Below are 24,069 nucleotides of genomic sequence, written 5' to 3' on the forward strand. Positions count from 1 at the left end.
TCTTATTCAACACAAGAACGATTCCTTCTGGACCTCCCTACCCCTCATTTGCATCTACAGAACGGTCCACATGGGTAGTTACTAGTCACCAGTCCTCACTTATATTTTAAAAGGGAAAATGTCTGCCACAGCTGAGTTCATGAAAGTGCTTATAAAGGAAGAACAGAAAGCGTCGTATGTTTACAAAGATATTCCTGTTCCACAACCTGGCAAAGGAGAACTTCTTGTAAAAGTTCTTAAAGTGTCTATATGTGGTTCAGATTCCATCCTTTACGCGTGGAATGAAGGTAAGAAAATTCCCAGAAAATTTCTCAATATTTTTAATTTTGCACAGTATGCAGGCCACAGGATTTTCACGGCCATTCTCACGTAGAATTTTAGTGCCACTTGTTCTATGCAAGACTGCTGCTTGTGTATGAGAAATAAGGTTTATTCACAATTCTCTGTTTGTTGTTAACGTATTGGTCGCGATTTATGCATCCATGCAAATCCATTTATTTGGTACCAGGCAGTGTCACCACCACAAGTATGGAATCGTGGATCGGACTTTCTTAAACGGACGATAGATTTGTCATATTGACTACAAGGATACAACAAACAGTGTTCAATTTAGATTTGCAGATATGAAGGCAGACTGGAATAATTAGGAAGGAAAGAGCATAAAAAATATTCCATTAAGTTTTTTTTTGGCCCTTTGGAAGTGGGGAGGGGAGGCACTCCTATATTTACTGCTGATACGACAGTGTTTTGTATTGTATTGTATTGACATACTTCTTTACAGGGCTGGGAGGTGTACTATTTTTAAAAGTATTTAATTTATGCCTGATTCATCAGATGTCACAAGGTCTTCTGATTGGTGTTATGAGGCTGGGTAAATTCTCGGCTCTATTTGGAGATGTGTGGCCCAATAGAGTATGGTATTTTTCATGTTTTGTTTTTGTCTTGAATGATTATCAGCCTCACTACTAAATTTCTGCCTCAAATGAAGTATTTTTGTGAGAATTAGCTCACATCAAGGTTTTAGCCAGAAGGGTGTCTAAAGGCATCCAACGGATTAAATTAAATTAAAAATAAAAAATTAAATGAACTTTATTCACCCTTGGCAAGGTTTATAGCACAAGTGCTAGTGGGGCCAAGAAATAATTTAAATCAGAACATAATATGGTTAAAAAACGTAACTGGCAGGAGGCAGACCAGCTGGTTATTTACGAGCATGGCCAAGGAGTTGAACTTGGGGCTACCGAGAAACAACTCCAGCTAGCAGTCAGAGCGGGACTCCTTAACTTTTATCCCTGGTCATGATGGATGCCAACTATTTGAAAAAAAAAAAACTGTATCCAGTGAAAAATTCACCTTATTGTTTGCAACCTTAATAACAGGAGAGATGAAATCTTGTATGCCCAGTTTTCCATTAAAATAAAAAATAAATAAAAAAATAAATAACTTTATTTAAGTGTCAGTGTATTAGCACAGAGCACTAATTGGGGACACTTTCCAGATGAACTGGGATTTGGGAATGTTTGTTTTTGAGGAGAGGGGAAAACTGGAGTACCCAAAGAAAAACCTCTAGGAGCAAGGACAAGAACCAACAACAAACTCAACCGACTATATTTCAAGATGGCATTCAATAGAACTTTATTACTCGGCAGCCATGTTGAGTCCCACGAGAATAAAAAGCTTTGTTTTTTCATGGCTAGGCTTGCACTGAATTAGCGTCTGGCCGAGGCTTGCCATGCAAAAACAAAGCTTTTTAATCCCCTGAAACTCAACATGGCCGCTGAGGGATAAGGGTCTATTGATTTCCAACATCACTTACTAAGTCATCTAGGGATTTGAATATCTGGTGTACATATATGTTTTTCTTGAAGCTGTCAAAAAATGTTACAAGTTACCGAGTTCTAGTTTTGTTCTGTCTCTGTTTGCTCTAGCTGCAAAGAAGATAGCATCTTTACCTTTTATCCCTGGTCACGAATGTGTTGGAGAGGTAGGATTGTTGTCATTTAACATAATTGTTTTTTTAATCATTCAAAAGCTGACACATTTTTACTGAATCCACTTATTTAAACACTGGTCACATTAAGTCTTATTATAGGTTGTCCAGAGCATGCCAGTTCATTTATTTCTCAGTCTTTGAACTCTCCATTCATTTGAATTTTTTAGGTTGTCCAGGTAGGTCCTGACTGTGGAGAAGAATTTTCTGTTGGACAACGTGTCTGTTGTGAAAATCACTTTTATTGTGGAAAGTGCTACCAGTGCTTGCATGGTATGATATGATATTTATGATATCCAATCATGATATTTATGAATAACTGGCATGATGTGATATTTTTAAATAACTAATGTTTTTATTATTGAATTAAACTGTCTTCAACAAATTGATCGGTCGCGCTTGCAGTTTTGAATCTAACAGAGATCGTACTGCGAGGGTAAACGTAGAAAGCCGTGTTAAGCAACTTCTCGACGGATTTGACACAACGCATGGTGATATGTTTTTGACAGGCATCGATGTAGTGCTTTATGGTGGCACCAAAAAGAATCGATATCGTTTCTGTCGCCTTTACTCTTTTTTCAATTAAGCTTTGCTTTAAAGAAAGACCGGCTTTTAGCTCCAATAACTTATTTTTGTTGAATCGTTGGTTTATCGTTGACAAAACTCATAAACATTAAAGGCTGTGATTTTTAAAATATCTAGTCGGAGGCTTTCTCGTTGTTAAGCTGTATATAACTTCTAACTTATGTAACATTTAGGCCAGGTAAACGGTTTGTAGGTTAACAAAGTAAAATCAGCCTGATTAGGCTAGAATGGGCATGTGCCGTTTCCGCCCGCGATTTCATTTTGTTGTTTCGTGATTTTGATGCCTTTGAATTACAAAGACCGGACATAAGCTTTAAGTCGGAGGCTTTCTCTTTGCTCGATTTCTCAGGAGGGTACAAAAATCATGAAAGTAGCACTCCCGAAATTCACTTCAGCTAACACTTGCGAGTGGTTTGGTCAACTTTTGTTGCAAGAGAAATCGGCCTGTTCACGTGAAAATATTAATCAAAAGGGAAGCTTAAGGCATATAAAAAAGGAGGAAGGAAGAAAAAAAAAGAGGCGCTCTTTTAATAAGAAGATGTATTGATTTTGTTCCGCTTCGGGTGTTCGATTAAACAAAACACGCAAACGTTCAGCAAAAACCTACTTACATTGAGTCGGTTTACTTTTACTGGTGAGCAGTAAAATTAATTTTTACTGAAAAGTTCATTTTGTAACTTACGCAGAAAGCCGTGATCGAATGTAAACATTGGCTTTCTGTGTTTAAATCTCGACGGATTCGATATCGATACAGTGTTTCGATGTCTTTGACATGCACCCATGTAACTTCTATCTGGCGTTTAGGCTTGGCGTACGATAAATGTAGGAGGTAAGCCGTGAACTAAAATCAGCTCAATTTTAGGAATGATCGATCAGACCAGCTCGCTGTTCCAAAAAGAACAGATTTCGTTCCCGTCGTTTTGACTTTTTTCCCGTTATAGCTTTGCTTTGCAAAACATTAACTATAAGCACAAAAAAATATTGTGTTGAATCATTGGTTTATCGTTGGCAAAACCGCTGTAAAACAGTGTAAATATTATGTAACTTTAACGCAGAAGGCATTCGCGTTGCCATTGACAAAAACATGTAAACATTGGCTTTCTCTTGAGCGCTTAACTGATTTCGAATGGTTACGTTCCGTAAAGCTGACTGATGCTGTTGAATCGATTCCATTCAAATACCAGCCAAATAAGTTTTTTTGCATGCGTTATTTCTCGAAAACGAAGCGCAAAAAAAAAAAAAAAAAAAAAAAAATTAGAGACCGTGAATGGAAAGAAAAATAGAATCTCGCGCGCATCGAACCGGGTACCATCCGCAATCAGCATTCCACTCGCCTAACCGAGTGTGCCACGGCGGCATATACTAATCGACGCGGTTTTCAATAAAGGCTTAAAATACCATTGTTATTCATATCGGACTTCAAATTTCCCGCTCGGTTGATTTTACGAAACAAAGAACTTAATCGGTTTCTTTTGTTTCCGCTTTGAATAAAAGAATGCAAAGAACGCCGACGCGTTTTTTGCTTAAGGTTTTTCTTCAAAATGAAGCAGAAATTTGCGAAAAAAAATACAGGGCAACGTTTTTCTATTACATCAAAAGCCACATGCAAAATTTCAGCTCATTTGGATGACATTTAAAAAAATGGCCAAAATCGTCACTTACGCCCTTTTTCCACGGAGCCCTTCAATTAATGTTTATTAATGTGAATGACGGAATGTTTTTTCTTTTTTTAATTGTTTTTACAACATAATACTTACTTACATAATACTAACTTACACAATATAATACTGACAGAATGAAGGAATGTGTTTGTATCTCCATCCAAGTGAAATTTTTAAATACAGTAATGTTCGGTGTTTTCATACATGCTAGATTTGCGTCACATCTGTCAGAATCTGAATCAGTTTGGTCATGGAAGAGGAACAATTTATGGAGGTAATAGCAATAGATTATCTGAGATGCAAGAATTTTAAAGAATGATTTCAAGTATTAGGTTTGGGGTAGGGGTACAGTTAGGGTTTGTCAAACTGTAGACAAAGATACACAAAATCTTTCAAAATATTTCATTTTAGTAAAATTGGAGGGAGAGGCAGCATGTATGTAGAAAACAGAATAAAAATGACAGTAGCAAAGAAAATGACAAATCTGAGAATACAAACCAACAAGCAAACTAATAATGGATTTGTTTTTTTCTACAGGGTTCGCACAGTATACCATCATTCCAGCTTGTTACTGCTATCAACTGAAAACAAACCTTGAGGTGGATAAGGCCTGTTTACTGGAACGTAAGATACTCTAATAAAAACCAATAAGGTCATGCATGTGTTAAGGACGGATATCAACCTCCTAATAACATTCTAAGACAAAGGTATTTTTGCACAGTTTATGACTATGCGGGAAAGCTAGATTTTAACAAGGGATCTTTGAATCCAAAAAGAAAATTGGGGGTAACCACGCATTTTTCAGAGATAAGTAAGCAACAACAATTCAAAAAAGCTGTAAACTACTAAACAATGTATGGCATTTCCCCCCAAATTGAAGGTTAATTATCTCTGAAAAATGCATGGTCACCCTTAATTTTCGTTTTGGATCCCAACAGCCCTTGCTAAGATCTGCATTACCCACACAGTCATAAACCGTGTAAAATATCTTCGTTTTCGTCAAGGCACATCGTCAAGGCACATCAGGCTCTGAGATGAGCAAACACATATATGTTGAGTAGAAAAAGGAGCTTTTTTTGGGTACCGTCCTTAAATGTTTATGAACATGATCACCAAAGTCGCAAAATTATATGTACACCTGTTGTTTTGATTAATTTTCACTCTAGAGGGCGATGGCTGGGGTAAGAAGGTCCAGATTCACACACAACAAAGATTCCAATTTGGTTTGTAATCAACAACTCACAAAAAAAGCCCTTTAGCTAGCATCTGGATCATCCAGGGGGAGTAGTATTATCTTAGTTCCTGCATGCTACCAATACTCATTGGGGTTATTTGTGCCTGTCATGTGCAATATACCTACCTACAGTGAACCCTCACAATACATCTTCTAGACTGAGTGTCACTGAATGGCAAATACGAGGAGTTTCATTGTTTGGATGGAACTTGCAACTTCTAACTGCTCTTTTAAGAGTCATGCAGTTCACATTGAGCTATACAGTCATTGCACAGTAATCTGCACATTGCTATTGCCAAGGAGCTATTAAATTTGGTTAAAATGTTTTTGGATTGTTTCTAGCATTTGGTGTTGCACATCAGGCACTGGAAGAGGTTGATCCAAGTGGGGACACCATACTGATTCAAGGTTAAAACTTATGTATATAAGTATTTAGTATGACTCAAAGGCGGATCCTGAGCTGTGGTTGAGGGGTTTGCAGTCAGCCCTCTCCTTCCATGCTTCAAAGAAGTTGTTAAACAAGGAATTCCTTTGTTTGATAATCGCTATCTTTGTCCATTTCTTCCTTATGCAGACTTACCACTCTCTTCATAAAGTTATATGGTTGACTGCAAAGAGGGTGCATGTCAGAGTTTTGGTCAAAAAACCGAAAACAATACTCTAATCTTGCCTGATTTTACTGTGTGCAGCTGGGGTTGTGAAAATAATTAAGATTGGTTTGTGTGCTAAATGTGGATCCGTTTTATTTTTCCTTTTGTCTAATAGCTAAATCTCTAAATTGATTTAACTAACCCAAACAGCCAGTCAGTAGTGGACCTCAAGGCTTATGAAGGTTTACCTCCCTTTTTACTCCACAGGGTGTGGCCCTATTGGTTTAATTGCGGTTGGGATTGCCAAGTGTATGGGAGCCATCAAAATGTAGGTCTTAGCTTTAAATAGTGGATTTTAGTGACATACTGTAGGGATGTAAGTAAAGTTTGTGAACGCAGTTTCAATGCTCTTTATGTCATCCAGTCCATAGCTTGATTGACGTCCCCTAGGCCCAATGGTATGAGTGTCTAGCACCAGGATGTAAGCCACAACTTTGTTAGCTACAATAAAAACTCATAAAACTTTTTCGTAAGGAGTCTTGCCGGGTTTCTCAATTGGCAGGGCCAACTGAGTGCCCTGGAAGGTAACCGGTCAAAACGCCCCCAAAATAAAACGCCTCCGACAAAACTCCACTTCATTTGTAAGCCACAACGCCCCCAAAGACAATCAAGATATACATGCATATTCTTTGTTCTAAGAGTGAGAAGCTACAAGCACGCTTTCTATTAGAGCTTCAAACTTCGAACAAGTAAAGAAATACGACGAACAAAACAACTAAACCTCTAAATTCTTCATTCTCTGCTTAACTGACTTCGAGGGCGTCATGTCTTCAGTTGGGGGCGTTATGTCTTGTCTGTTGGAGGCGTTTTGTCCTTGGGTCATTTTGACCGTAAACCCCCTGGAAAGCCTGATCGCAGATTAGTGAACTTTCGCTGAGACATACCTTGCAAAATTAAGCACTAAAGTTGTCCGTCGTATTTCACGTCAGTGGAGTCTTAAAACTTACAGTATTTTTGTCTGTTTCTTTTTTCTTTTTCTTTTTTTTCTCTCTTGTTTTTGTAGTATAGCTACAGATATCGTAGAGGAGCGACTTCACAAAGCAAAACAGATGGGTGCAGATGTATTGGTGAATGGAAAAACGCAAAACCTGAAAGAGACTGGTTTGTATATTTAGCATTGCAAAAAGACGAACAAACAAACAAACAAACAAACAAACAACAAAACCCAATTTCCTGTAACCGATTTTTACGAAGCCTCTTTTATTTGTCGCCACAAACAAATAAATTATTTTCTGTGGCTCAAATAAGGCTTATTTTAGTGCTTCCCTTCCAAATTTCTTCACACGAGTGCGCTAGCTTAGCCAACTGACTCTATTTTAAATTTTTAGTAAACGTTAAGACTGCCCTCAATTGAAGGATCATGCTATATAGATGGTTCTTGAATCTGTTGTAGCGCTGTTTACAAGATGAGAAAAATGGAACGGCCCGAATGAAGAGTTAACTAGTATCTAGAAAATGTAATCCAGCGTTTACACGAGGAATTATTGTTATTAATTTACTTTGAAACTGTTCGGCTAAAGTGTATGCGGTACCGAACCCGGGCGGAGCCAAATACACGCGCGGCACCCAAAACAAACAAACCAAAACAGGTTAGCATGTATGTTAGCGTTTACACAAAAACTTATTTTTGAAAAAGAAATTAGTTGAATCTGTTCCGTTTTGGAAAATTATAGACGTCAATTATCCCGAAACAGTACGGTTAAAACTTGCATACATATTGCTTATTTCGTATGAAAAAAAAAAAAAAAAAAATTGCCAGAGCCCTTTCCTTTTTATTTTTTAAACGGTCTGTCAATCTAGGCTGAAAAATTCGCTATGGCTCTATTTGCTGATAAATATGGTAGTTTAGTTAACAAAGTATGGAATGTCAGCCTTCTTCTCGTTTAAGAGACTCTCTTTCGCCTCCCTAACATTTCAAACTACCAACAAAGATGCAATCCATTTTAATCTTGACCGATTTGTACAATTTCTGGGGAAAACCACAACCATATAAGTGATATATCGTCTTCATTCATCAATCATTGTTGTATCGCGCTATAACGCGTAGTTGAGTTGGATTTACTGGGAGTAAAACTTCATGTTGTTTTCCAGTTTTTAGAGAAACGTCAGGAGATGGTGTTGGTTGTCTTCTCGAGTGCTCGGGAGCAGCTCCGTTAGTCAACAACTGCTTCTCATTACTGAGGTGAATATTGGAAAAAGGTGCTTCATTTTGTCATTGGTTCTACCTTTGCAGGATTGTATGTGCTACATCGTCACACTTGTCTAATTTTCTTGAAAAGAAAAATCGCTCATCTAGTTATCGCTACAACTCAGTGCGATTTGGAAAAGTTTAATCGCTTTTTCAGGAACTGGCTAAATAGCTAAAACCGATTCGCAGTTGCAAGAATCCATTCTTAGTGATCGGAAGATCCAAATTCAGTATTGGAGCGATCGTATAAGCTTAAGTCTGAAATTTGTATTTAAGTGGAAAACAGGAACTCGGTGAATATTGAGTGTACATTCACGTTGGCGCGTTTTGTTTCTTCGTAGAAAAGGTGGAAGAATCGTACTTGTAGGACTACTTAAGGTAAATTTAATTAGATATTAAATACCTTACTTACTCAAAATAAGGGCCTAATAAAAATTTCTCGACATTTTGATGCTGCGTTTTTTCGGGGGAGCTTCTTTTAAAGAATAATTAAAATTGACAACTTGAATAAACCAAGAGAAGAAATAAGCATAACTATTTTTTTTTTCGGTAACAATAACACCAACAAATAAAGAACTCAGTTGAAAATGTCGCTGACAATGTCTCCTTTGAAGTTGGTTTCAAGTAGCCTGGGTACTAGAGGTTTTTGCTCGCGTGTCGCGAGGACTTAGCATCGGCCAAAAATCGACGTCACCAGCCGGAAACCTCACAAGAAAAGCCTCTGGTACCCAGGGTGGGTTTCAAGCGAACCATACCGAATAAGCGCCGTTCTAAGGCTCCAGAACTTTGCTGCCTCGTCTCCAGGGGCCAATGCATTTCGTGGAAAGAGCTGAAAACAGGGGCACATGGCTTAGTGGGAAGGGCGCGAACACCCCTATCTTCCGCTTCTTTCCTGAAACAAGGCCACTGAAACAGTTATCTCGTAAAGTAGACGTCCTTTGTCGGCTTGTAAGATCTGATAACGGGCTACTGATTGAGTAGCCTGCGAGAGCAGTCGATCCCTTTTCCAGCTTTTGTTTCACCAGCGGCGTGTGAAACAAAAGCCCGGCGGAAAAGGCGTCTGTTCTCGCAAGCTACTGGTTAAGTAAGTTAATAATCGAAGTACAGTTTTAGTTTGCCGATATTCTCTAGCGGCTTTGTCTGAGTGTTCTCTTTCCTCTTTATTTCCCGATAGCAACCTCTTCATGTGGAAAACTTTCTCCAGGATATATTGTTTAAGTCTCTGACAATAAAAACCATTCACGGGAGAAAGATTTTCAGCACTTGGGAAAAGTCCGAAGAATTACTGTTTAGCAACAAGTAAGTACAGTTGAAAAAAATATTGAAATAGAAACGGTGCACAATCTTAAGGTGCATTTCAAGAAATATTGACATAGCCATGTAAGAAAACATGGGAAAAGCGAGGGAGTAAACTGCGTCATTGTAGACACAGAACGTTTAAATTGCCGGGCGGATTGTAAACGTGGCAGTTACAAAGCGCAAATAAAAAACTCAAGCGCCCAGTGTCAAACTTAGCACCAGCGCTGTCAGTTTTGCCTATTTCTTAAAGCAAATTCTACTATCTTTAAAAATAAAAAATAAATAAATAAATAAATAAATAAATAAATCACTTTATTTAAGTGACAATGTATTTAGTGCAGGGCACTAATTGGGGACACTTTCCAGATCGAATTGGAATTTAGAAATGTTGGTTTTTTAGGAGAGGGGAAAACCGGTGTACCCGGAGAAAAACCTCTTTTTTTTGTATCACGATGGTAGAACCGTATAATGAGCCTTTGAGATGATTTGGGTTTGTGTGATATGGCTTGTAAACGCCCTCTGGGTAACATGACTGAACTGCAGCCTGCTCAAGGCCATCAGATTGTGTGGAGTGAAGGAAAGATGGTGCGTGGAGAAAAGATGTTGTGAGCTATACAGTTCCCCAAAATCTGACGTCTATCTAGAATAGGTTAAACTTTGTTCGGCCAAATTACATCGAAGGCTTAAAGTGTCACATAATTTGCTTTATTTTTCATTTTAGACTGTTTGGAGATTTTGATGTTGGATCTAAAAAATGCTTCATAGAAAACTTGATTATTTCACTCCTAATTGTTTGCCCCTTTGTTTGTCTTCACACTTTCCCAAGTTTCCTTTTTTACCGTCCATACTGTTTGGCACCTTCTTATTATCACTGTTGTGTTATATCATCATCATCATCATCATCATCATCATCATCATCATCATCATCATCATCATCATCATCATCATCATCATCATCGTCATTATCATCATTTACCCAATTTCTTGCAGAGTTGATGTGACACCAGTCATCACTCATGAGATTCCAATGAGCCAGTTTGAAAAGGTGAGTCGGATATACTTTACGTTTGTGTGATTAGGGTATTACAGCTCGCATCTATCCTTTCTATGGGTCGTTTGTTCCGTGAGTTCCCACTTAGAGGTGTCCATTTCCATTCTAGGACTAAGGAGTGAATTTTCTTGACTATAACTTCTATCGCTATAGCACTGCCATTATTATTCCGAGTCTAACTGCCGTAGTTCCTTTTCCTGTGTGACTAACAGATGTACACGGACTGACTCACTTTCGGAGTGACTTACAGACTACCATTCAAAATGGCTGGGGATAAGAAATTTGAACAACAACTGACCGACCTTTCAACTAGAGTCAACTCCCTTTATGGTGGACACTCTCGAGACTGCGAGTTAGTGTCCTTAATAGCGAGAGCCCTTGATCATGGAAATTTATTTCAGTCAAACGTCTGTAATTTATTTTTGCCGGGGATTTAGTTGCTGTGCGTATTATCGGGGTGCCCGTAAGGCGAGAGTTGACTGTATTTTAAGCCACTGGGTGACAAACGATGAGGATGCTTTTCTTACAGATGTTCTATTTTCAATTTACTCTTAGTCCGTGGAATGTTTGCGTGAGCTTTTCAATTTCTTTTTCTGTCTGGTTATTAATGCATGATATCTTTTGCAGGCATTTGAGCTGCTCAAATCTGGAGAAGGCTGCAAGATCATGGTTGATCCACACTCGTAACAACTGCTGCATGTCTAGTGTTTTATTTCAATGGGTAGAATTTAATCATCATCATCATCATCATCATCTTAAGGCAGGGTGCGTTCATCACAAGCTGTGTTTTATAGAACGGCCCTGCTAAAAAATAATAAACAAACAAAATAATAGTAATAAAGTAAGAAATAGATTCCTTGATACAAATTTAGATAGATAGATAGATAGCTTTATTAAAAGTCCATTGCAGCCCAGAGGCTGGATTATATTACGGACTGTACAATATATAATGCTAAAATACGCGATAAGATAAAAAAAACTATTATAAATAAATAAATAACAGTATAAGTGACAATAAAAAACAAAGGAACAAAGATACTACGTCGTAAAATATAAAAAATAGCCGCGGATATACGATAAAAACGTTAGAAAATAGCCGCGTTATGCATGATAAAACTATTCTTAAATCTATTTGTTCTACAAATAGGTACGTTAAAAGCGCGCTTTCTCCTTAAAGCTACGGTGCTAAGATTACGTGGCGGCAAAAGGCCATGTAATTTGGGGAGGCTGTTGTCCTTAATCTCATTGAATAGTCTCTCCGTCAGCCATTGGCGCCGTTGATGGAGGGTGGTAATGTTGCACTCTTTAAGAGCCTCTTGGTAGCCTAAGTCTGGGAAAATAATTCTAAGTGCACGGCGCTGAATTTTCTCTAGCTCGTCAGAGAGATACTCAGGCAGACCATTGTGGAAAACTTGGCAAGCATATTCAGACACGGGCCGGATACACGTAGTATAGAAACAAAGTAGCTGCGCAGGATCTCCTTTGACACGCTTAAGTTGCCTTAACAGATAAAGCCTAGAGGCTCCTTTTTTGATAACATTCTCTATATGAGCGTTCCACTTTAGATTGTTTGAAATTGTGAGACCAAGAAGTTTCACGCTAGTTACAACCTCTATTGTTTGCTGTTAATAGTAACTGCTTCGAAGGGATCTACAGACTTTGAGAAACTTATCTGCAACTCTTTACACTTGTTCTCATTCAATTGGAACTTATCTATTTCGGCTTGCCTAACTAGGTCACAACAGTCCTTGTAGGAGATGACACAGACCTTGTAGTTTTGCTTTGTATCATGCTGATACAAGCGCTCGTGATCTGTTTTTCATTCCTCAGCCAAAGCAAAGGTCAACGACGCAAAAGATTTAGAGACAGATGAAAGAGACTGGGACCAGAAACTTGCGGAAATATGTTTGTTCACGCAGTTCTAGGATGTGTGGTACAACGTCCGGCATGAATACATGGCATTGGCAAAGGTTTGGCACTTAAGAAGATTATGAAGGATTTAGAATTTCAGGAGCAAGATGAGGTTTTTAATAATGAAGATTCAACAAAGATTGATATTATTGCAGTTTGAGAGAAAGCCATTGTTTGTCTATACAACGGCCGGTCTGACGAAAGTCTGGATTCATTACGATATTCGAGATTCCGACAGACGATCACAACAGGGTCCTCGTTTGTACATCCCGGATGTCTCCCGCTCCGACTTCTGCAGCCACGGTCTACCACAACCTCAGGGTTTACCACCAGGTACAGCAGTGGAGAGGTGTTACGCTAAAGCCACAAGACTGGGGTTGGAAACTAGTAGATGGAAGTCTCCTACCCGTAAGCACTGCCCTAGCAGCAGCTCACACGTCTTTGTTAGAGATTGTAAGGTGCAGAAGACATGGACTGGATTGCTCGGCTGCACGTGGTACTTGTAGAGGACAGAGTTGCACGACTTCCGCCTCACCAGACCTCAGCATTAACGATGAATGAAAATCACACCAATATCCCTCCTGAATATGTGACAAACGGGTAGATTAGTTCCCCCCCGCCCCATTCCCATTCCCACTGGAATCCCCCAAATATCCAGTTTGATCAGTTTAACTAGATAATTACGTACAGGTTACCAGATAAGCCAAGAAAATGATATATATTATTATGTTTCTTTTTTTGACCTGTTGAATTGTGGAACACACCCTGTGCCTGCTATGCCAAACATCGCTAGATGCTTGAAATGTTGCACAGTCTTCATCAAATTCACCAAACGTGCTATGCAAGTAATAGAAAAAACACATTTGCGTTAGCTAGTAACAATATTTTATCCTTTCTTGTAATTAAAGTTAACTTATTAATAAAAAAATATCTTCCGCGGCGTGGGTACCCTGTGGTACATGCTCGAAATATTATAATGCTTAATTTAAGCACGTTCCACCACACGAATTTTGGGGAACTTTCAGTATGTTAGTAAGTTGACTACTATCTATCATTTGGCAGTGACAGAAATTCTGTTGCAATTAGTTTGACTTCAAACCACAAGATAACTGGACTATTACGGACTGTACAATATATAATGCTAAAATACGCGATAAGATAAAAAAAACTATTATAAATAAATAAATAACAGTATAAGTGACAATAAAAAACAAAGGAACAAAGATACTACGTCGTAAAATATAAAAAATAGCCGCGGATATACGATAAAAACGTTAGAAAATAGCCGCGTTATGCATGATAAAACTATTCTTAAATCTATTTGTTCTACAAATAGGTACGTTAAAAGCGCGCTTTCTCCTTAAAGCTACGGTACTAAGATTACGTGGCGGCAAAAGGCCATGTAATTTGGGGAGGCTGTTGTCCTTAATCTCATTGAATAGTCTCTCCGTCAGCCATTGGCGCCGTTGATGGAGGGTGGTAATGTTGCACTCTTTAAGAGCCTCTTGGTAGCCTAAGTCTGGGAAAATAATTCTAAGTGCACGGCGCTGAATTTTCTCTAGCTCGTCAGAGAGATACTCAGGCAGACCATTGTGGAAAACTTGGCAAGCATATTCAGACACGGGCCGGATACACGTAGTATAGAAACAAAGTAGCTGCGCAGGATCTCCTTTGACACGCTTAAGTTGCCTTAACAGATAAAGCCTAGAGGCTCCTTTTTTGATAACATTCTCTATATGAGCGTTCCACTTTAGATTGTTTGAAATTGTAGACCAAGAAGTTTCACGCTAGTTACAACCTCTATTGGTTTGCTGTTAATAGTAACTGCTTCGAAGGGATCTACAGACTTTGAGAAACTTATCTGCAACTCTTTACACTTGTTCTCATTCAATTGGAACTTATCTATTTCGGCTTGCCTAACTAGGTCGTCTACAGCAGCTTGTATTCCACTTTGTTGGCCCTTGTGTACTGTCTCGGCCATCGATGTATCATCGACGTACTTCCAAAGGTTGACGCCATTGACATTGATGTCGTTTATCATGACCAGGAAAAGCCAGGGCCCCAGTTTGGTCCCCTGCGGTACACCAGCCCTGACAGGACCCCAATCCGAGTAGCAATCGTGGGCGAGTTTTACTCGTTGCTTCCTGTCAGTAAGAAAATCTGCAATCCAGTCCAGCACCCAAGGTGGGAGCTCATAATCCATAAGCTTAGCCATGAGAATGGTGTTGTCGATAAGATCGAAAGCTTTCTTAAAGTCGAAGAGCACCACGCGCACTTTAGAACCGTTGCTGTCGGTATCCTTATACCAGTTGTGGAGCATGCTGATTAGGGCATGTACAGTGTTGGAGTTCGGGACAGTCCCGTATTGGTTCTGGTCAATCTTCGCAAGGACGGCAGGCTTGATGTAGCCGTCAACAACAAACTCTTCCCCAACTTTAGAAAGAATTGGGGTGAAAGAAATGGGTCTCAGGTGTTTGTTCACATCGCTAACAGGCGAAGTCTTCGGGAGGGGTGTAATGTCCGCTTTCTTCCACGAAGTTGGAAGGCGACGCTCCAAAAAGGAAGAGTTCAAAATGTCTGCCACTGGTGCAGCCAATAAGTCAGCGTTTTCTTTTAATACCCACGAGGGGATTCCATCAGGTCCGGATGCTTTGTTCGTATTAAGCGCCGATAGTTTCTTAAAGACTGAAAACTCAGATATAGGACAGGGAGCATCTTGTTGGCATGTATACGCGTGCGCGTGTGCGTCAGGCGTGGCTAGAGGAGTGAAGGCGGTCATTGGTGACAAAAAAGCGTCGTTAATAACATTGGCCAAGTGTTTAGGATCTTCCCCTTCATCGGCAAGATGTTGAAGATCTGCGATGGGGCTCGCGCGCTCGACCTTAGAAAAACCACTTAGCTGTTTGATTTCCTTCCACCACTGGGCAGGTTAACAAGCCTTGAGATCTTTGACTTTGGCATCATAGTACTTTGCTCGACACGCTTTCCGATCTCTGTTCACTTTATTCCGGAGCTGGTTGTACTCAACCAGATTGTTGTTGGCCAGTGCCTTTTGCCGCCGGCGAATAAGGCGTTTAATAGAGTTATTCATCCATGGCGCCTCGTTCGCTGATATCGATTTTACTTTCAGGGGCATGATTGCGTCCATTCCGGAAATGATAGCTTCTTCCATCAACTGTGCTTTCTCATCACATGTATCTTAGCTCGGGTAAATCAAGTTTGAGAGGCGATCTTTTATCACTTCAGTGGTTTGCTTATTAGGACATATGGCGCTTGGAGACTCAGTCTGTACTCTACAGATTACGATGGTGATTTAGATAAATTTTGGAACAACAGCAGCAGTTTTTCGCGACCAAGCGCGAAAGACAAACGACGAACAAGCCCATACTACCAAGCAATCTCTTGTCCATCGGACTCATACTCGATTTTTGAAAATAATCAGGAGACCTGGCAGCGAGATTGAAATTCGGCGCTTATCACAAATCTGCCCGGAACACAAATGAAGTATGAAATTCGATAGTATTGTCCAATGCTCATTATAGTGGACATTAAGAGACACTTCGAGATTTAATGAAAAAAAACTTGTAGACGAATACTGAATAGAAGAGAAAATGGTTTGACTTCAGTTGATTGCTCCGAATAAGATAATTTATAGTTCCATGTAATATAAAAATTCATGCTCTTCAGAATATTATTTTGTGTAAACTATCGTTTCGTTTCGCTCCCGGCTGTTATAGCAACTGAATAAATAAATCAATTTTTTTCAACTCAAAGCTGTATACAGAATATTCATTTTAAGAGTACAATTATATTGTTTTCTAAGGATTGATGGATGAATTGTTATTTAGAAATGTTAGTGGATTGTACACTCTTCTCTTGGTCTTTTCAGTTGATCTCAACCAATTCATTCAATTCGCTACGCGCAACCTGTTCTCGTCAATAATATGCAAATCCGTGAAAACCATATTGTACAGATTATCATAACGTAGCTTTTATCAAATGTAAATCAATTTTTTTGTGGCGAGCATACCGTTTGTTCATTGGAAACTGACAGTTTCGCATTGAGTGGTTTCAGTGAATCAGCCGTGAATCAAAATGGCGACTTCGCAAGAGCATCTTGATACGGATTTCTACGATTATTGCTGCCCGGTTTGCCTGGAAGAGTTTCAAGATCCTAAAGTTCTCCCGACGTGTAATCACAACGTTTGCAGACAATGTCTTGAAAACATTATAATGCGAGCGAAGCCGGCTTTCTTACAGTGCCCGACGTGTCGACAACGGTCGTTCATTAGGGAAGAAGACATCGACAATTTACAAACGAACGTGTTTTTGGTTAAATTGCTACAGCAGACTGAGCCGCAGAAGGAACGAGAGAAGCTTTCTAAGGGCATTCAAGCGTGCGTTACCAAAGTAGAGGTTTTAGAGGAACTTGTGAAGGAACTGAAGATGTGCCGAGAGCGAAAACTGGAACACGGAGAGCTATTAAGAGAGGAAATTCACAGAACGGCGGATGCTATCGTTAAAACGATAAGAAAGAGCGAGGTGGAGTTGACAGATAAACTTCAAGACTTTATTTCTCAACAAAACGAAGTTTTCAGACGCGTTCAAACCAAGTTGGAATCTTTTAGTCGGAAAGTTCAAGATCAAGTAGATATTTCTTTGAACGTTCACGACCAAGGCGACGATGCTGAGATTTCCAAGGTAAAAAACCTTTTGGCATCGCTCGCTCGCGATATGCCCGAAGAAAACGTACACAAAGAAATTAACGAGCTAGATTCATTCACTGTGAGTTTTGACGCGAACAAAGAGATGCTGCAAAAGATTGCAGATCATGGCATTGGGAACTTGACCATGAGCGACCAGAGCGGAGTGAAAGTCGGACTCTGTACACCATTGCGGGTGATGAGGGTATCACTCAATACCCTTCGCAAAATTACTTCTTCCAACTTTGGGTTTGAGACGTTTTCTCCTTTGAGTATCGCCACGGATGGAGATAAGCATGTCGCGGTGGCTGATCCGGAAAACAATAACATTCTGCTGTTGAACAGAAATGGTGATTTCTTGAAGAGATTTACAGTACCAGTAAATTCTTCCCAGCCAGCCATGATGTTTTCAGGTGTCGCGTTTTCCAAGGACAAGAAAGACCTAATAGCTGTGAATGGCGCTCGAGACGTGCATGTCATCAATCCAAAAGAAGGAACGTTTAAAGTGAGTTACAGAAGCAGTTCACAATGGGGAGTCAAGTACTGCTTTGTCACTACTGATCCCTCGGACCGACTGCTGCTCACTTGCGAGCCTTTGGCGAAGCAGTACCGAGCATGTATAGTCGTGCATTCGGAAGCGCCTTTCGGAAAACCCGATTTGAAATTTGGGTTTTCAGGAGAAGGAGAGTTGTTGTTCCCATTCAAAGCTCTTTACCACGACAAACACTACTATGTGACGGACATGGAAAAAGGTTGCGTTATGGTGTACAATGAAGACGGTGAATTTCTTCGACATTTCGGGAGGAAGGATGACGAAAGCAATGGCGATGGACATCTTGTTTTGCCGACAGGAATGGTTTTCGACCCCAGCGAGGAAACGTTTTTGGTGTGTGATTGGGGCTCCAGTTCCATACAGACCTACAAACCCGACGGAACATTCCTTGGGGCATTCCCCATTGATGGACGCCCCACGGATATTGCGCTTTTCTCCGATGGAACCCTGGTTGTGTCTTCCAAAGATGATCAATGGATTCAGTTCATGTCCATTTCTCCGCTTGTTGCGTTAAGAGAGGAAAAGACAGAAACGGAATAAATTTACAGGACAAATCTCCAAAGATGCTCGTCCTCAAGAAGAAGACTTCTCCAAATGAAGACTCACTGAAAGAAAGAGAAACCTAAACAGAGAATCAATTTCTGATAGATGCTCAATGTCAATGGTAATTCGTCCAAGTTACTTTTAGATGAATTGAACCTCTTTTGAAAGGCACTATGTACCCGTTGGTGGACAGAATTGCTGTGGTTCCGGCTTCAGACAAACATTGCATTTTTAGCCTCTTATAAGCGACCGTCTCTTGAAAGTGGCATGGTTCCACTGCTCAAAACACAACAGACTACATTAACGATTCTTTAAATCAATATATTTAGTCCAATACAGCATTAAGCATTAAAATGATTTAGGACGGATCATTGTTGACGTAAGGGAATGGGGTTTGACATGGGGAATGGGTTCTTTTTCACCCACATCTTCTCTTTCCAAAATGAACGTGACTCAGTGTAAAGTTGGTTTGATACTGTTTTGTTCAGAATCCTCTTTCTAACCCATTTAAGGTAGTAAAAGATATCTTTTTCAAGACGTAAAATTCCCTCCGATTATAGGCAGCTCCAAGAAAGTAAGCCCCCACCCTCCCCCCAAAAAACAACCATACAAACAAAAATAAAAACAATTGTTTCTGAAGTTTGTTTGTCACACCAACTGACTTTGATTACAAGACGATAGCAGATATAAAAGAATTTCTTTAAGGAAACGTCTTTACTTCTCTAGGTGATTTGGGATGCGATTTTATTGGCGCCCATTTCAATGATTCTAATCAAACCAACCTTTGCTAATTAGTGAAATACCGACAAATTTTGCCACGATGAGCCATGAGAGCAGAGCGCATGCGCTGTCAGTATAGCGGCTGCCTTGAGGGACCTTTAATGATCCCCTCGCCTGTTTTGGCTAAAATCGACTCAAAACTGAACCGCCCGTGTCAAGGAACCTTTATGTTAGTAACTTTATATTAGACAAGAAGGCAAGAGAACGTTATATATACGATTAATTGAACCACTGTTTGAAAACTGTCATATTAAGATGATTTAATGCAGTAATAAATTAGGTGGAAACAATTGTTTGTATCAGTCGTCTTTACTAAATTCAACCGTAACACAGAAGTTGCAAGCATTTGAATTTCCTCTTCAACCATAATGATTCAAAGCTGTAGCATGGTTCTTAAGTTTCAGCCCATCCTTGTGATTGAAATCCTAAAGTGTGACCATTCAAATGAAAGATACTGAGCAGTAATTTTGAAATCCTAAAGTGTGACCATTCTAATGAAAGCTACAGAGCAGTACTTTCTTGCATGTGGTGCTGTTTATGATGCTGTGTATGGTGGTTCTAACTTTTGAGTTTGTAAATGATATCCTAAAGTGTGACAATTCAAATGAAAGCTACTGAGCCGTACTTTCCTGTGATGTTGTTTACTGATGGGTGACTTCAGATAAGAGCAACCGAGTGGCGACACGGCGACTGGTTGTTATGCTGTACAAGGTGGTTCTGACTTTTGAATCAGTTGATTAAATTCTAACGTTTGACCTTTGAAATGAAAACGACTGAGCAGTACTTTCCTGTGGTGCTGTTTATTATGCCATACAATGTGGTTCTAACTTTTGAGTCTGTGGATGAAATTCTAAAGTGTGACCATCCAAATGAAAGCTACTAAGCAGTATTTTCTTGAGGTGCTGTTTATTATGTTGCACACAGTGCGTATTTACATTGTAAAAAAATATTTGGTACAGAAAGGAGTGGAAGCTGTTTTTCCTTGATGTAACGTCAAACTGCTTGTTCTTTGGTTTTCTTTTGCTCTTGTCGAGTTTGATCTTGTAACTGCACCGTTTCCTTTGGTGATAAACAATACATTAAACTCTGTATACAAACATAAGAAACTTATAGATCGCCATTCCACTGAGGATAGTTTCGTTTATTTATTGAGGAATATAAAATAAAGAAAAGAAATATGTATAAGAAAAAATATGACATTTTCCAAAGGGGAGAGCGGAAACGGGACACAAGTACCCATGCGAGGCGCTCCCCGAGAAATATGCATAAACTATATAAAATTGGTAAAAGAAACCATTTACAAAGATAAAAAAACTGTCTTCTAGGATATAAAAATACCCACGCCCATTAAAACAAAAAAGCACAAGGAAAGAAAATTAGTTCCTGTGAAAGGAACAGTCCATAACTGAGTACCAGGTACAAGGATTGTCTACACCAAAGACTGAGCAAAATAATGAAAAACATTATTTGGTAACAAAACTCTTCAATAATGAAATACAAGGGGGGGGGGGGGGGGGGAAGGATGGAGGAGCAACTGTGTAAATTAAATTCCACAACTTAACAATCCTATCGAAGTGTGAAACCTGAAACTGAAGTAGTAGTTTTACAAAAGTTAGTTGTTAGTGTAAGACTTGATTTTTGGCTTTGACGTCCCCACCCGTGACTTACCGTAAGTAAATTAATATTTAAATCTATAAGTCCATACAGGGCGCCGTAGAAAAACACAAGGATACCTGCTCGTTCGCATTCTCCGGCGGAGACCCATGGGCAGCTAGTCGGGAGGAAGGGATTTTCATTGGAGAAAGTTTACTACAAGAAACTTTTACATATGAAAATCCCTTCCTCCCGACTAGCTGCCATTGGGTCTCCGAGGATAGCTCGTTCGCCCAACTTTTGCCTTCGCCCAACATCCCTCCATCTACGCAGGCCAAAACGTGAAACGTACGAGAAAGAAGAGACAAATAAAAGCTTCACTGAAATACTCTGCTTGGGCTAGATTCACGAAGCTGTCGTTGTTAGTCTGACAGGAGTTTTTTTTTTAAGATTAAACTAGTGAGCAGCACGTCTGCGAACTCTTAGAGTTGTAAAACGTCTATTTTCTCCTACGCGTTTCGTGTGACTAACGCACACTTCATCAGGGAGTTTTACAATACAACATATTAAGTGACCTGTATATATACCTACATAAGAGACTAAAATAAATTTTACATTACGTAAAACCGCACCTACAAGAGCGGATTTACATGTAGGAAACAGGCGAAAAGGTGTGCAAGAGTGCCACATATTTTGTGCGTGACATAATTTTGGGGCCCACAGTACAAGTCTTAGCTCGTAAACTTGCGAAACAAAAGAACTCGACCAATATTGTACGGACCTCACACTACTGAGTTCAATAAACTTATATGAGAAACGATACTTGTAGGATAAATCTTAACTTGGGAGCACTTCGTGAATCTGGTCCAGAATGATGAATGTTTTCCCTGTGCTGTAATTGCTCCAGATTTTATTTAAATTTGCGAATTGGGAATTTTACTTTAAGGATCACTTTCTTTCTCGGAATTATTAAGGACTGCAAAATGTCATGCTACACGCTGTCGCCTGTAGAATGATATCATGATGGGGTATTACATTCTTCAGAACCTTCGATCCTCTTGATCCTTATTTCCTCAGAAGCGTTTGGCCACAACTCGGGCAAATGTACGGTTCTCTCTGGTGACATCAGTTTCATAGCAAACTCCAATTCGTCTCCCTCCATGTTGACTTCTTGTTCGATAAAAATCCTGTCGGCCATGTCGGCGAACAGCTAACGAGGGAGGCGGATGTTCCTGAGTGTCGTTCAGTTGGTTAGGAAACACTGACACGGCCATTTTTCTTCTGGGAAAATGCTGTATGGCTGACGACCTTGGCTCTCTTGTTTGACGTTGTGAAGCAGGAAGGCTCTGCGGCATATTAACGTACATACTGTTAATTTGCGTTTCCTGTCTGTCCTCAGCTTGGCGGTGTTGACGGCCTTGAGTGTCCAGTCGCCTACATCGACTGTCTGCTTGAACTTGGTAAAATGAACAATCCTGAGTGTTCACTGAGTGGCGTGAAGAACCTGGACTTCTTCCTTTCACTTGATGGTATGAAAAACTTTGGTTATTTTCGGCATGGACCGTGTTTGAAGAGCCTTCAGTGTCTGCTAACTGGTGTGAATAGCGTAAACCATTTCCTTGAGCTTGGTGGCGTGGGCCGGCTTGAGTGCATTCTGGCCGGTGGTGTGAATATCTGCGACTGTTTGCTTGAGCTTGAAACATCTGGTATGGATACAACTGAGGGGAAGATTTCTGGTGTGGATAGCTTCTGCTGTTTCTTTTAGTTGCTTGCCGCAGTGAACCGCGTTGATTGTTTTTTGGTTGGTGTGAGTGAGCGGGTCTTTTTGCTTGAGCTTGTGATGGTCTCCCTGGATACACTTGGGGCGGTGTCTGGTGTGAATAGCCTCGATCAATTGCTTTAGCCTGTTGGTACTGTGACTGATATCCCCTACTGTTTGATCGCTTTCTTGGCATCTCCATCTTGAACATTTGTCTTCCGCCATCTACCGGTGTCTGGTTGATCTCGTCGCATTTCATTCTGCATAACTGCGCAGCCAGAGTATCTGTTGCTTTTCTGCAGACAAAATATATCGTAATCTTCTTCTTCGTTGAAAGTCTTCAGTTGACCATCATCGGGGAGACCTTGCAGATTATTTCTTTTATCTGTGTATCCAAGCCTCGGTTTGTAGCAGGCCGACGGGTCGTCGTGGGTTTGGGCAGTCTGGAAGTGGAAGACAGATGAACAGGCATGAGATGAAAGCAATGGCGTGTCCTCATCGGTTTCGATGGAGCTCGTTTGTTCCTGGATAGGAGTCAGCGGCCTGTTGGAGGCAGGTAAAAAGATTCTTCTCTGACGAGAGAAATCTTCAAGTTCTAAATCCTCATTTCCATTCAACATGTGCCCTTTTCTCTGTTTAGAAACGTTTCTTAACTGCTGCATCGAGGTTGTGTCTTTGCTGGTTCGCATGGTGTAGCGTCTCAAGAAAACTGAGTTATGCTATGCGATATCATTGTAATATCTAAAAAATAAGGTGTGGATGTCGGGATTACTTCTTTTCACTGTTTATTAAGTGAACTGAGGTTAATTTCCTTTACTGTAATTACTAATGCTGTCTGGTGCATAATTAATTTAATTGTGCTGTACAAAAAACAAAGAAGGTTAAAGTCATTATTGTGCGGAAATGAAAACATCCTTATTTTAGAATTTGAATTTTGTGTTAACTGGCTGCCTGACATTTTTAACTCTTAGGTCATTTCAGGTAGCCAGTACTCATATTATTTGTGTGCTTCATAGTAAATGCTTTTTGTAGACTCTGGGGTAAATAAAGTTTGTTGTTGTTGTTCGGTCGTTGTTGTATGGCTTCAATGAAATGTTTCGAAGATATCAGAGGGATTAAGAATCGCGTCTACGGCAAACGGCAAACGGGAGATTCGCGTTTATGTTTTCTTGACATGAAAAATTAGTACACAGATGAGATTGGTGCAAAATAATTCTACCTTTTGATGCTAACGCAAAACAACTCAATTTTACGGCTGAGAAACTGAAAACAACGAGCGGCAAATATAGGGGAAACATGGTCACAACAACAACAACAACAACAATAACTTTCTTTGTGTCACGTGGTCATCTCTTGCCATTTGCCTTTTGCCGCTAATGTAATCCTAAATTTCTCCATTATCTGGATAATTGAATGGATTATTGTAACGAGTAAAGGTTTGGAATAATAAAATGGAACAAAATATAACTGTTGACCGGCCGGTTAACTTTCCGGCCGGTTAACTTTTGCGGCAAGCAAAAAGGTACTGGGATTCGAACCCACGTGTTTTTGAACCAATCAAAACGCGTA

At 39.8% G+C, this 24,069-nt stretch overlaps 3 protein-coding genes across 3 annotated transcripts; 2 read left to right on the forward strand and 1 right to left on the reverse strand.

Annotated features, from left to right (window-relative positions):
- The first annotated feature begins 75 nt into the window (after window positions 1–75).
- On the forward strand, window positions 76–11,696 carry LOC146457479 (uncharacterized). The gene is made up of 13 exons (XM_085091894.1): window positions 76–287; window positions 1,929–1,984; window positions 2,161–2,263; window positions 4,448–4,510; window positions 4,774–4,860; window positions 5,813–5,878; window positions 6,328–6,388; window positions 7,124–7,221; window positions 8,212–8,302; window positions 8,650–8,686; window positions 9,483–9,607; window positions 10,598–10,652; window positions 11,286–11,696. Exons 1-13 carry the CDS (start codon window positions 119–121, stop codon window positions 11,343–11,345), a joined length of 1,071 nt encoding a protein of 356 aa, XP_084948020.1. The 5' UTR covers window positions 76–118; the 3' UTR covers window positions 11,346–11,696.
- Window positions 11,697–15,085: 3,389 nt separating this feature from the next.
- LOC146457480 (uncharacterized) lies at window positions 15,086–19,772 on the forward strand. Its single transcript, XM_085091885.1, has one exon. It carries the CDS (start codon window positions 16,665–16,667, stop codon window positions 18,363–18,365), a length of 1,701 nt encoding a protein of 566 aa, XP_084948011.1. The 5' UTR covers window positions 15,086–16,664; the 3' UTR covers window positions 18,366–19,772.
- LOC146457481 (uncharacterized) lies at window positions 19,643–22,804 on the reverse strand. The gene is made up of 2 exons (XM_085091886.1): window positions 19,933–22,804; window positions 19,643–19,777 (listed from the first exon to the last, which is right to left on the reverse strand). The coding sequence occupies exon 1, from the start codon at window positions 22,757–22,759 to the stop codon at window positions 21,815–21,817; it is 945 nt and encodes a 314-aa protein (XP_084948012.1). The 5' UTR covers window positions 22,760–22,804; the 3' UTR covers window positions 19,643–19,777; window positions 19,933–21,814.
- Window positions 22,805–24,069: the final 1,265 nt, after the last annotated feature.

The sequence above is a fragment of the Pavona decussata genome, unplaced genomic scaffold (assembly GCF_977016875.1).
Source record: "Pavona decussata unplaced genomic scaffold, jaPavDecu1.1 SCAFFOLD_242, whole genome shotgun sequence".
Lineage (NCBI taxonomy): Eukaryota > Metazoa > Cnidaria > Anthozoa > Scleractinia > Agariciidae > Pavona > Pavona decussata.